At 35.3% G+C, this 13491-nt stretch overlaps 1 protein-coding gene across 4 annotated transcripts in view; it reads left to right on the top strand.

Annotated features, from left to right (window-relative positions):
* LOC136828827 (uncharacterized) overlaps positions 1-13491 on the top strand; it is a 185672-nt gene that overhangs the window by 562 nt on the left and 171619 nt on the right. The window contains exon 1 of one of the 4 annotated variants that reach the window (XM_067087084.1): positions 12210-12633. The exons of 2 other annotated variants lie outside the window; for them this stretch is intronic. In XM_067087084.1, coding sequence (XP_066943185.1) covers positions 12628-12633 — 6 coding nt within the window. In that variant the 5' untranslated portion in view covers positions 12210-12627. Of the gene's footprint in view, positions 1-12209; positions 12634-13491 lie in introns of those variants that run through there. One more of the 4 variants, XM_067087082.1, reaches the window with a different exon arrangement.

Below are 13491 nucleotides of genomic sequence, written 5' to 3'. Positions count from 1 at the left end.
GTGGAGCTCTTCCACAGAATTACCATTTGACAAGCCAGAGTTTTGGCCACAGACGTTGGCAGAAGTTAGGTAATTGCCTCGGCAAATCAGGCCATATAGGAGCAAGTGTTCCTAGTGTGATGGACCTCGTATAGCTAGGGTCTTTAAAGATAGAAACACTTTTACATACTATTGATGTGGCGATGTAGGCCATATTGCAGGTCTCTGCAGTTAAGGAAATGACCAGAGGGGGACTGTTGCAACGGCAGACATCCCTTCAGTAGAGTAAAGCCATTTTCCAGACCTCTCCTGTTAGTAGAGATGAAAGGAAGAAGTGTGAAGGCGTTAGCCTGTTGAATAGGCTACTGGGTGCTGAGCCACAATGGTAAATTCTCGCTTGGTAGGTGATTGTGAAGGGGAGAACTTACAGACCTCAACTGTTGGTATAGAGGTCACTTGTAAGGGATCATGTTGGATAAAGTGATAGTGAATACTGTGTTGTTAGGGATTCATGCTGCTGCATCTGAAAATGTTGTGAGAAGAGTTGATGCGGTATTAGGCATGGATGTGATTAGTTGATGGGAGCTGCCAAGGTTAGTAGGCAGATGGTTGAGTTTGACATGCTGCAGTGCTCAGTGCCCAGCCTTACTCATCAGCATTTTGTATTAGCAATTAGATAATAAAAAGGACTTTAAATATGCTCTGCAGTTTATCTTAGTAGCTGGTAAGTGACTGGTAGTTGAGAGGAAGGCAGTTAAACTTCAGTATTTTGCATTGCTTGTAAGTAACTTTTATTTGAAAGGGGGAGGAGGGTAACCCACTTATAGTGGCATGGGAGACCCCCAGAAGGGCAGGGGAATGACCTGAACAGTTCTAGGATCTAGGGAAATATCCTAAACAGTTCCAGATCTAAGGAAATATCCTAAACAGTTCCAAGATCTATGGAAATATCGTAAACCATTCCAGGGCATAGGGAAGTATCCTAGACAGTTTCAGGATCTAGGGAAATATCCTAAGCAGTTCCAGGATATTGGGAAGTATCCTAAACAGTTTCAGGATTAAGGGAAATATCCTGAACTGTTCCAGAGCCTAGGGAAATATCATGGACAGTTCCAGGCTCTAAGGAAATATCCTGGACAGTTCCAGGATCTGTGGAAATGTCCTGGACAGTTCCAGGTCCTAGGGACAGTTGCAAAATCTAGAAAAATGACCTAAAGGTTCCAGGATCTATGATAATATCCCAAACAGTTCCAGGATCTATGGTAATATCCTGAACAGTTCCAGGATCTAGGGAAATATCCCAAAAAGTTTTGGGATTAAGGGAAATATCCTGAACAGGATCTAAGGGAACATCTTGGAGCTCCAGGGCCTTTGGGGAAAACAATATCTAAGAGCAGGTACATTCACAGGTCTAGGGTCCAGTTTTTCCAGAGTACCAAAAGCTGCCCTTTATCACTTTAAGGTTACTTTAACCAAAAACGAGAGGTAGTTGATGCTGAACTTGGAAAAGAAAACAAAGGCCCACAAGGATCTTTGCCCAGTTTTGACAATACTGTCAAACATCCAGTGCAATATTCATTCATTTAAGTGAAAACTCTCACAGGATCAGTTGGACTGACAGTTCAGTGATTGTCAGCCTGCTTCCAGCTGTAATTTCAACCTTAGCCCTGGTGTGTATTATTTGGACCCCTGTATTAGTAAAATGTTCAAGAATGATCATAAAGATAAAATCACTGACTTAATTGCTAATTAGTTACCTTATATATATTTTCTATTTATTCATATGTTTAATAGTTTTTTGAAAATGTTCATTTTGCAAAAATTGTTATTGTTAACCAAAGGAGAATATGTTAAGTGTTGTGCTTTTATAAATATACATAATCATCTTATTCAGTCCAAGGTCATTTTTGGTGGTCAGTCTCTTCCCCTGTGTAATCCTTTAATTGACTCCTCCTTGCTTTCGAGCCAGTTGGGCCTAATCCTTTTGTAAAACCTCTCAAGGTTTACCTTTGTTTTGATAGGTCCACTAATTCCTCAGGGATATCTGTGTCATCTGTCAATTATATAAGCTTTCTTGTAAACTTACTTTTGTAATTTTCATCAGTCTGCTAGTAAAGGACTGTGTGTCAAAAGGCCTAGCAACCACTCAGTTGTTTTACTTTTCCTTCGTGGCATTCGCATTTATTTATACATTCACCATGTTCCATATCGTCGTGAATCAGTTTTACATATATATATATATATATATATATATATATATATATATATATATATATATATATATATATATATATATATATATATATATATATATATATATATATATATATATATATATGTAGAATCTACTGGTCACTTTTACCAGACACATATGTAATTCTAATAGCCACAATGCCCTCTTAACGTCTCGAATTCTTGCTTTTTTTGGATATGCTTGTAACTACAAGCCAGATGTATCCAAACGAAAGAAATTGAAGAGCCAGTGAACACCGGTCGCGGGAAGCGACCGGCGTTCACTGGCTCTTCAATTTCTTTTCATTTGGATACATTCGGCTTTGTAGCTACAAGCATATCCAAAAAAGCGAAGAAATTATAAGTTTAAGAGGGCATTGTGGCTATTAGAATTACATGTATATATATATATATATATATATATATATATATATATATATATATATATATATATATATATATATACATATATATATATATGTATGTATGTATGTAAAACTGATTCACAAAGATATGGAACGTGATGAATGTATAAATAAAGGCAAGTGCCACAAAGGAAAAGTAAAACGACTGAGTGGTTGCTAGGCCTTTTGACACAGTCCTTTACTAGCAGACTGATGAAAATTATAAAAGTAAAATTACAAGAAAGCTTCTCTAATTGACAGAGAACACAGATATCCCTGAGGATGGGGATTATAAGGAACAGATGCACCTGGAAAACTATGGAATAGACACTAATATCTGTTGTTTTCGGTTATTTTTACATGTCATCCCCTTCCCACCCCCTTTCTCACCCCCCCCGTTCCTATCGGGGCTGAACTTGGACTTATAAGGCATCGGGAATGTCACTATTCGTCTCAGCAACCTTGAAAACTATGGATTAGCACCAATATCTGTCATTTTCTGTTATTTTTATATGTCACCCCCTCCCCACACATTTCCTCCCCCCCCTTTGGAAAAGAATACTGTGTGGGTAAGACATCACTGGTTCCAAAGCAGGGGAGATATTAGTGTCTAATCCATAGTTTTCGAGGTTGCTGAGATGAATAGTGACACTCCCGATGCCTTATAAGTTCAAGTTCAGCCCCGATAGGAAGGGGGGGTGATAAGGGGTGGGAAGGGAGTGTCAAGTAAAAATAACCGAAAATTACAGATATTAGTGTCTAATCCGTAGTTTTCATGGTTGCTGAGATGAATAGTGACACTTCCAATGCCCTTTGAGTCCAAGTTCAGCCCTGATGGGAAGGGGAGAGGAGGGGTGGGAAGGGGGTGGCATGTAAAAATAACAGAAACGACAGATATTATTGTCTAATCCTAGCAGCCCCAACAGGAATGGGGGTGAGAAGGGGTGAAATATAAAATGTCAGAACTGCTGGGAAATGTAACTGAAGCAACTATCTTAACGGGAAAGGGAGAGAGTGAGAAAGAGTGGGAGAGAGAGAGAGAGAGAGAGAGAGAGAGAGAGAGAGAGAGAGAGAGAGAGAGAGAGAGAGAGAGAGAGAGAGAGAGAGAGAGAGTTTATCAGTTTTCATTCAGTTTTCCCGGGCAGCACCGGGTTGGTCAGCTAGTATATATATATATATATATATATATATATATATATATATATATATATATATATATATATATTATATATTGTGTGTGTATATGTATATATAAAAGCAAACACGAGAAGAAACACATAAGCATTTAAAGAACAAGTTATATATACATTTTATATATATAATATGATATATATATATATATATATATATATATATATATATATATATATATATATATATATATATATATATATATATATATATATATATATATATAAATAACTTTTTCTCAAGATGCTTATGTCTTTGTTCTCTCGTTTGTTCTTATTTGCTAATTAACTGTTCCTCCAATGCAGTTTATTTTCATGTGTTTTTGTTTGTTTGTTTTTTGTGCTTTTATTTATCCGTGTTACATACCTGACTCACAATCAGCCAGTTACTTGTTCTTTCAATGCAGGGGCTCTCGGTCGTGTATTTGTTCCTTTGCATCTTGAATTGCTTTTGTTACTGGTTTATGTAATGTTTCCTGTGTTTTTTCATTTGTATTAATTACATTTCCAGTTATGGAGTCAAAATCTGTTTTTATACTTTTGTATATACATTTTGAAACCTGCCAGTTCTGCTGTTCCCCTCTGAGACCCACCAACCCCTGCTACGCCCTTCTGAAACCTGCCACTTCTGCTGTTCCTCTCTCTCTCTCTCTCTCTCTCTCTCTCTCTCTCTCTCTCTCTCTCTCTCTCTCTCTCTCTCTCTCTCTCTCTCTCCTCAATGAATCTCTGTATATGGAGACCATAGACCTGAAAGGATTTTGGTCTCTAAATTCATCAGTGAATTACAATATAGCGATGTAAATTTGAAGCGTTAAACTTCAACGTGGTTGTGACAAAAGGGATCTAAGTTGCCCAGATCACTGGCAAAAAAAAAAAAAAGCTACAGTAATGATGAACGGAAAGATGGAAAATGAAACACTGCTAAAGAGAAAATAATCAGACGTACCTACATCAACACAGGGTCTCTCTTGTTTGTCCAGCTCGGAGAACTGTGTATTTTGGACATGATAGTAACCGTTGCGGTGTCAGAAATTCATTTCATAAGATTAAGAAAGCATAACCTAATTTCTTAAGCTCACAAGACCAAGTGGGTCTGTAAATCTCAGCACTGAAGGTTTTGTAAATTTTCCTAATACTAACACTGAAATGTGTTATTGTATTACGAAATGAGAATTATATATATGTATGTATATATATATATATTTATATATGTATATATATATCAATAAATATTTATAGATGTCTATATATATATATATATATATATATATATATATATATATATATATATATATATATATATATATATATATATATATATATATATATTAAATATATATAAAATATATATATTATATATATGTTATATATATATATATATATAAATAATTCTAATTTTTATCTTTTAAATTTTTGTTTTTATAAATATTTTTCTTTTTATTTTTGTTTCTCATGCCGCAATATAATAACACATTTCATTGTTGGTCTCTGGAATATTTACAAAATCTTCAATGCGGATGTATAGATATAGAATGTGAGCTTAAGAAATTAGGTTATGCTTTCTAAGTCTTATGAAATGAATTTCTGACACCATAATCGGTTCCTATTTTGGCCAAAATAAATAATTGAACGAACAAGAGAGAATGTTTGATCTTTTATTATTTTTTTTGTTTTGTTTTATTTTCCATCTTTCCTTTCATCGTTTTTTTTTTTTTTTTGCCAGTTTCTCATAGGTCCTTTTTGTCACATCCACGTTGAAGTTTAACACATTTCACTATGTATGTTGTCTTTTGATGATTTTATAAAATCTTTCTAATGAATAAGAACACCCTATTTGGTAGTTTGGTAGTACACCGGGTTTTAGTACACTGGGGGTTCTCCTCAACTTAAAACACTGTGAAAATTGAAGGCTTAGTCTGGAAACTACGAATCAGCCCTCAAGCATTCTGTTTTTCTTTTGTTAGAAAACAACTCTGTTTTCAACCTTTCTGACTTGTTATTCTCCATAAAAGCTTTCGATTTTATCATGACGTTTTACCTCGTCCCACTAAATCTTAGAATTGTAATTTTGTCATTCGTTGCGCGTTATTATCACTAAATTCGGAGCTTTCGTAACAGTCATGCAGTGACTGCAACATTTTTTAAGAGGAAAACATCTCATACGCAAGACATGATAACTCCATTAAAGTTTTATTGACAAACTATAAAGACCAAAGTGATTTTCTCTCGGGAGTCATAATTATGTGTGCAATTATCTTTCATTGCTATATTTGGACGTTGATACCAACGTTTAATTACTGTGATAGTCTTACTGATGGTCGACAGTTAAGTGCTAAATAAGCTTTGGCAGTTTGGGCGCCTCATAGAAGCTTCTGTTTAATATTCGGGTAATGGAAAACCCCATTTCGCTGTGATGAAAGGTGTTTCACAATAATCACGTCTTATTAAGGCAAACTTTGAATTCGCTAATAATAGCGACACGAGTGACTAGGAAGCAAGTAATTTATATCTCAGTGATAACAGTTGCATTCCGAGATGCGTTGATATGATGAAATGACGACAGCGTGTTGTCAGAGCTCGGTTTTTGTCAAAGTAGCCGACGTTGCTGTAGTCTGACTAATATGGCCTTATGCCAGCACGCACCCCTTCTCAGAAGGGTAGCATTTGCAACAGTTGAAAGTTTTGGCTTGTGCAAAAAACAGGGTTTTAGCACCCATTCGTTATCCAAGAGATAAACATCCACTCAGTACTCCTCTCTGCTTCCCGAATACATTAACACCTGCATTCTGAGTATGGTGGCAATAATAATGAAATTTAAATGGCGAGAATCAAGACATCAAAGACATCGATACTGGCGGTAGGATGAGAGTCTAGATCTACCATGTTCATTCATTTATTTTTGTCTTGTTTATTGAACGTTTATTATAAAGCTCTGACTTGCTTTTGCACGTTTATTGTAAACTCTATCTTGCTTATTGCACGTTTTTTACAAACTTACCTTATTATTCTTTATTGCAAAAAAGCTTTATTGATTTTATTGCAAAGCTGTACCCTTATTGCACGTTTATTTAAAGCGTCCCTATTGCACGTTTATTTTAAAGTTCTACCTTGCTTATTGTAATTGTAAAGTCTGACTTCGTATTGCACGTTTATTGTTATCACCCTGCTTATCGCACGTTTATTTTAAAGTTCTGCCTCGCTCATTGCACGTTTATTGTAAAGCTGCACCTAGCTCATTGCACGTTTATTGTAAAGCTCTACCTAGCTCCTTGCACGTTTATTGTAAAGCTGTACCTTGCTCAATGCACGTTTATTGTAAAGCTGTACCTTGCTCATTGCACGTTTATTGTAAAGCTGTACCTTGCTCATTGCACGTTTATTGTAAAGCTATACCTTGCTCATTGCACGTTTATTGTAAAGCTGTACCTTGCTATTGCACGTTTATTTTCACCTTGCTTATTGCACGTTTATTGTAAAGCTCTACCTTGCTTATTGCACGTTTATTGTAAACTGTACTTTGCTTATTGCACGTTTATTGTAAAGCTCTACTGCTTATTGGTTATATATATATATATATATATATATATATATATATATATATATATATATATATATATATATATATATATATTTTGGTGCAGGAAAACAATCAGGTTCCATGTAAGTAGTTTAAATCTGTTTACCCTTTGTTACATCATCGGGACATCTATAAATGAAATATCCCCATTTGCTTTCAAAACATTAAGCAAATACATGAAAATAGGTGTTTCACTTGCAAATTATACATAAAACACGGAATTAAAATTATACAAAATGAATTAGGCTAAGTAAAACCACAGACACACTAAAACCTATGCAATAAATTACACAAATTAAACATAAAAGAAGAGAATTTAACATTACACAATATAAAAGGAATAACAATATCAATAAGTTAAATCTCAGAACTTTGATTGACAAACACCAGCCTTTTCAAACGCACACTAAAATTCATATAAACTTACAGTGAAAGTATTGTCAAAGTAGGCAATAAACAGTGGAACAGTCGCAGTTTTTGATTAAAGTAGGACTTTCGACGTTTGATATTGAGGCCCTGTATAAGCAATTCTGATGTTTCTTTTGCTTGGCCTATAACTTTGAAATAATCAGAATAGGTGTTTTACAGTTGTTAACATGGTTTTGATGTTGGACAATTCCGGGCTAGAAGTCTGCAGCCAGTACGATGATTTATTCTAATAAAGGAATTAGCTCGTTAGTAAACGTCGGGTCGAACGCACATCCACTCGAATTACGTCCGGGGCACTTACTCTCATATACTACGCCCGACGTCAACAAGGGACAGAGCCGATCAAGAAAACCTGAGCCAATAGTTCTATGATTTTTTGAATAATGGTTGAGGGCTCCAATGTGCTTGTGGATTACCTTGATAATGGTTCTGAAAACTAAGTTACATAAAATGGAACATCGAAACATAAAAGTTTAGGAACGGTAGGATGGTAGGGAAAAATTTCTTATCAAGGACCTGTGGATGATTTTTTCAGTTTTTCCTGGGAAGCAATTATTTTAAAATACTGGATTAAAAATCTTCACTTGTATTGCACGTTTATTGGCTCACTGTTTTCTGTGAAAGATCGGCTCTGTCCCTTGATGACGTCGGGCGTAGTGTGTGAGTATAAGTGCCCCGGATGTAATTCGGGTAATTATGTGGGTTCGACCCGACGTTACTCAAGGTAAGAGCCGATTCCCTTATGAGAATAAGTCATCATACTGGCTGCAGACTATCCAGCCCTGAATTGTCCAACATCAGAAACCATTCTAACAACTGTAAAACACCTATTAAGTACGATTATTTCAAAATTATAGGCCAAGCAAAAGAAACATCAGAGTTGCTTATACTTGAGAGCCTCAATATCAAATTGAAAGTCCCTTCTCTCAATCACCAAACTGCGGCTGTTCCACTGTTTATTGCCTAATTTGGTTGTTTATACTTTCGGTTCTTTGGTCCGTAGGTTTATATGAATTTTAGTGTGCTTTTAACTCTTGCTTTGAAAGGCTGGTGTTTGTCCCGCAAGTGTGTCTGAGATTTACTTATTGGTTTTGCTATTCCATTTTTTATTGTGTAATGTTAAATTCTGTTCTTTCATGTTCAATTTGTGTAATTTATTGCATAGATTTTAGTGTGTCTGTGGTTTTACTTAGTGCCTAATTCATTTTTATATAATTTTAGTTCCGTGTTTTTTTTATGCATAATTGTACTTTAGTGCATATATTTTTATGTATTTGCTTAATGTTTTGAAAGCACTCTAATGTCTGATATTTCATTTATAGATGTCCCTGATGATGTGACAAAGGGTCACGAAACGTAGGATTAAACTTCTTACATGGAATCTGCTTGTTTTCCTGCATCCGCTCCTTTTAACATGTTGAAGAAATTTTCCTGTTCTTCGCCTGTGTATGATATATATATATATATATATATATATATATATATATATATATATATATATATTGAATAAGCTTATGTATATTTATATATCAATTTAAAAGTAATTGCCTACAATAGATTCACTCTCTTCATCTTCCAAAGTATATCATTTCCAGTGAAGACAGTGTAGGCTATATATATAATAAATACTGTACCAGAGATCTAAGGAAAAAATTTTGTATGGATGAGAATCTATCCCGGAATTGCAAGTAAATTGTCTTAGAAAATGATAAATCTATATCTATATCTATCTATCTATATATCTATCTATACATCTATCTATCTATATATATATATATATATATATATATATATATATATATATATATATATATATATATATATATATATTATAGATGATATAAGTTTGTATAAATTTTAGGAAATGTGTATATACATTAATTTACATAATTCTATATATTTATATACTGTATATATACCTGTGTATGTACGTATGTACATACTGTATGTATATGTGGACACAATTTAAATATATATATATATATATATATATATATATATATATATATATATATATATATATATATATATTACTGTACATTATATAGGATATGGCTAGGGAAAATTAAAATAAAAAGGTCTTTCTTGCCTTGACTCTGTAGTATTTTCAAGCAAATTACATTAAATGAAACTAAGATTACAAAGAAGAATCAATTTACCAGACAAGTTTAGCTGAAGGTGGTTATATGCTTGTTCTTACGCATCCAAAGGTCATTACTTTTGGGGTAAGTCTGTAGGTCTGGAACAGTGTTCTAGGGCAATTATTCTTAGCCTGGCGTAACTGTACCCCCCAGGGGTACGAAGCCTTAAACTTGGGGGCACGAGACATGATAGCCAGCAAGGTTTGTATCACTAATCCTTTTCATATGTTTGTATTGTATTTATATTGGGTGGGGGTACGAGGAAATTTTCTGGGATATCAAAGGGTATGGGCACTGAAAAAGGTTAAGAACCACCGTTCTAGGGTCATCACAGGTACCTGGATAAACCAAGGCAAAGGTCTTTAAAAAGGATTACTGATTTTCTTCAGTTTTACTTTTAAATCTCCTAAGAACAGTTAGTGGGTAATGGGATCAAGAGTGTACTATACATACCTGGCCTTAAATTAGTGCATTACAACGATTATTTATCCCACTTTCATCACAGTGGGTTGTTCTAAAACCGATTTTTCTCTCCAGACGTTTATTGTGGCATACGTAACTTGCGTGGAGATGTCTTAAAGTAAAGGTGGAAGATCTTGCACGCAGTTGTTTGTGTTCTCATGGTCATTCATATATATATATATATATATATATATATATATATATATATATATATATATATATATATATATATGTAATGTGTAGATGTGGTTGTGTGTGTGTGTGTGTGTGTGTGTGTGTGTGTGTGTATGTGTATGTGTTGGTATGTGTAAATCTTTTTGCCCTACCGTATGATTCTGTTTCGGTGAAAAAATCTATACTTTACACAATGTATGTTTTAAGTAATTGATACATTTTCTTTGATAACAGAATAAGGTCTAGCGAAGATTGCTTTTGTGGCGTTGGAAGTGGGGGTGAGTTGCGAAAGTTGAGAGAGAGAGAGAGAGAGAGAGAGAGAGAGAGAGAGAGAGAGAGAGAGAGAGAGAGAGAGAGAGAGAGAGATTCCCAAGTTTTTTTTTTTATTTTGATTCCACTCCTCCGGGGATGTGGAATTATTTCTAATAGACCCTTCTCTGGGAATCTTTGTAGCATTTGTAACAGATTTTGAAAATAATAATTTTAGATTTCACTCTGAAATTGAACACGGTATGTCAGACAAAGTTAGAATGGCGTCTTGAGAGAGAGAGAGAGTGGGCTGGATCTGTGCTTGAGGAGACAAGAGAAAGAAACGTGTGCTGGATGATAAAACAAACACTAATTTAAGCTGGGAAGTCGTCTGAAACCGTTGCATTAACCACTTAAAGCATTCGAGCGGTTGCGATGATTGCGAAAGTAATTTATTTACAGGAATGTAGGCGAGCATTTAACCCTTTAGCGTAAGCGTTGCTATTTAAACAAGCCTCGCTTTTTTATTTTTTTTCCTTTTCCTCTCACTCTTTCCTTCGTTGCAGAAGGCACCTTCATTTCCAACTGAGCGGCTGAACCGCGAAACCACACTCTTTACCAGGTTTTTAATGTAGTGAAGAGGCCCTCGCAGCGCTTTGTAATTATTCTCCAGCTGCTGAGGAAAATCTTGTCAATTCCCAGCCCGACTCTACTTTAAAAATGATTTAATGCTTTTCGGGGAAAGTAGCAATTTCAGCGGCCTTTGGAGGCGATAGGCTCCCAACAATTCCAGGGGAAAACGTGGGTGATTACCTGAAGGCCGATCTCATAGAACAAGACTGGATTTTTTTTTTTTTGGTCTATTTAGTGTTATTATCTCTCCCTCGTCCTTTCGAAAATCATGAAAAATAATTGAGAAAAGGGCTTCCGAACAATGATCCTTCACAGTTCATAGAAGATCCTTTGAAATCTATGATGGCCAACATCCTGATGAAAAAAGGTACCAGCGTCCCTATTCTGTAGTTGATCGCCCTTTATGCGGTGCAAGGTGAAATGGGATACCCCGAGGACACGGCGCTTTTTGTTCTTATTAGCAACTGCAATTTCTCCATTGAACTGAGCCCCACATGGGGACCGGCCTGCGCTCTGTCACGACCTTTGTAGGACACTCGGCTGCATTCCCATTGGCTGCCGGGGGAACCGTGTGAGCGAATCGCCTCTCTCCTGGCTGAGCCAATAGGCGCCCTCCCCGGCGTCCTTGAGGGTCGGAAGGAACGAAGGAAGCGTGGTGCGCGAGCGTGCGCGTGTATGTTTGTGTGTGTGCGCGCACGTGTTTTGGCCACGGAAGCTGAGTTGTCGAGTCCCATCAGTTAGTTGCAAGAGAGACTTATGCGCGTATGGTTTACCAGTGGTGGAGTGCCGCTGGTGCTGCTGCTGCCGCCACTTCTCTTTCTCTCTCTCTATCTCTCACTCTGAGGTGCGTCAGTCCCTCCGCGTCTAATTCAGGCCCTTACCTGGATCCACGCCAAGAGAGACAGAACCCAAAAGCCATAGCTTATACACGAAGGCAATGAGGCTGCCGTGACTCCAAAACCGGTCTGGGCGCCTGAAAGTGAAGGTTTTTGTTGACGAACCGAGAAAGAAAAAAAAAGAAGAAGAAGAAAGAGAGCTTGAACGATAAGTAATCCGATACTTACAACAGTGGTTCTCGTGGACTTGTGTAAGACACTGCCTAGCGGTGGGTTTCTGGAGCAAAAGTTGGGCTGGTCGTCCATGATAATTCCGTAAATATGAAGGTAAGTTGTGAATCGTAAAATATCTCGTCTCTTCTTTCATTTTAAATAACATTGGCGGTCAAGGCAATTTAGGAAATGACGAGGCATTCCTCTATGACTGTTAGATATGAAATTAAAAACGAGAGGAAAATTGTTCTAAAAATCAGCGTAAGTTTCATTTATAATTATTTCTGATTCCAAGGGAACCAGACAGTATTTTGCAAAGAAAAAAAAAAAGGTGAACTGTACATGCAACAGGATCCCAATAATTATCTCTAACCGGAGTTTTTCATTTCGAATAAAAAATAACAGTGATGCATCTATCTCCATCATCTTCCAGAGCTGCCCGTATAAATCTACTTACTTTTTATGAATATCGGTAGGGGGAAAATGTTTAACAAACATAATTACGCATGAATGTGCTACAGTTATGCACGTGTATGTGAAATAAATCTTTGTTCTTAAATACAGATATCTTGTACATGCACAAAAATACAGTACACTTTTTATACTATGAAAATCGTTTAATTATTTTGCTCAGATTATATCAGATTATATATATAGTACATATATCTATATATATATATATATATATATATATATATATATATATATATATATATATATATATATATATATATATATATATATATATATATATATATATATATATATATATATATATATATATAATATATATATATATATATATATATATATATATATATATATATATATATATATATATATATATATATATATATATATATATATATATACATACATATTAGTCTATATATTTCTATTTGCGCCTTGCTTAAGTTTTAAATCTTAATCTCTCTTGGTGGAGGTTAGCACACCAGAGCTAAGTCGATTTTA

This window comes from Macrobrachium rosenbergii, chromosome 43 (genome assembly GCF_040412425.1).
Source record: "Macrobrachium rosenbergii isolate ZJJX-2024 chromosome 43, ASM4041242v1, whole genome shotgun sequence".
Lineage (NCBI taxonomy): Eukaryota > Metazoa > Arthropoda > Malacostraca > Decapoda > Palaemonidae > Macrobrachium > Macrobrachium rosenbergii.
This window is presented reverse-complemented; position numbering and strand designations above follow the sequence as displayed.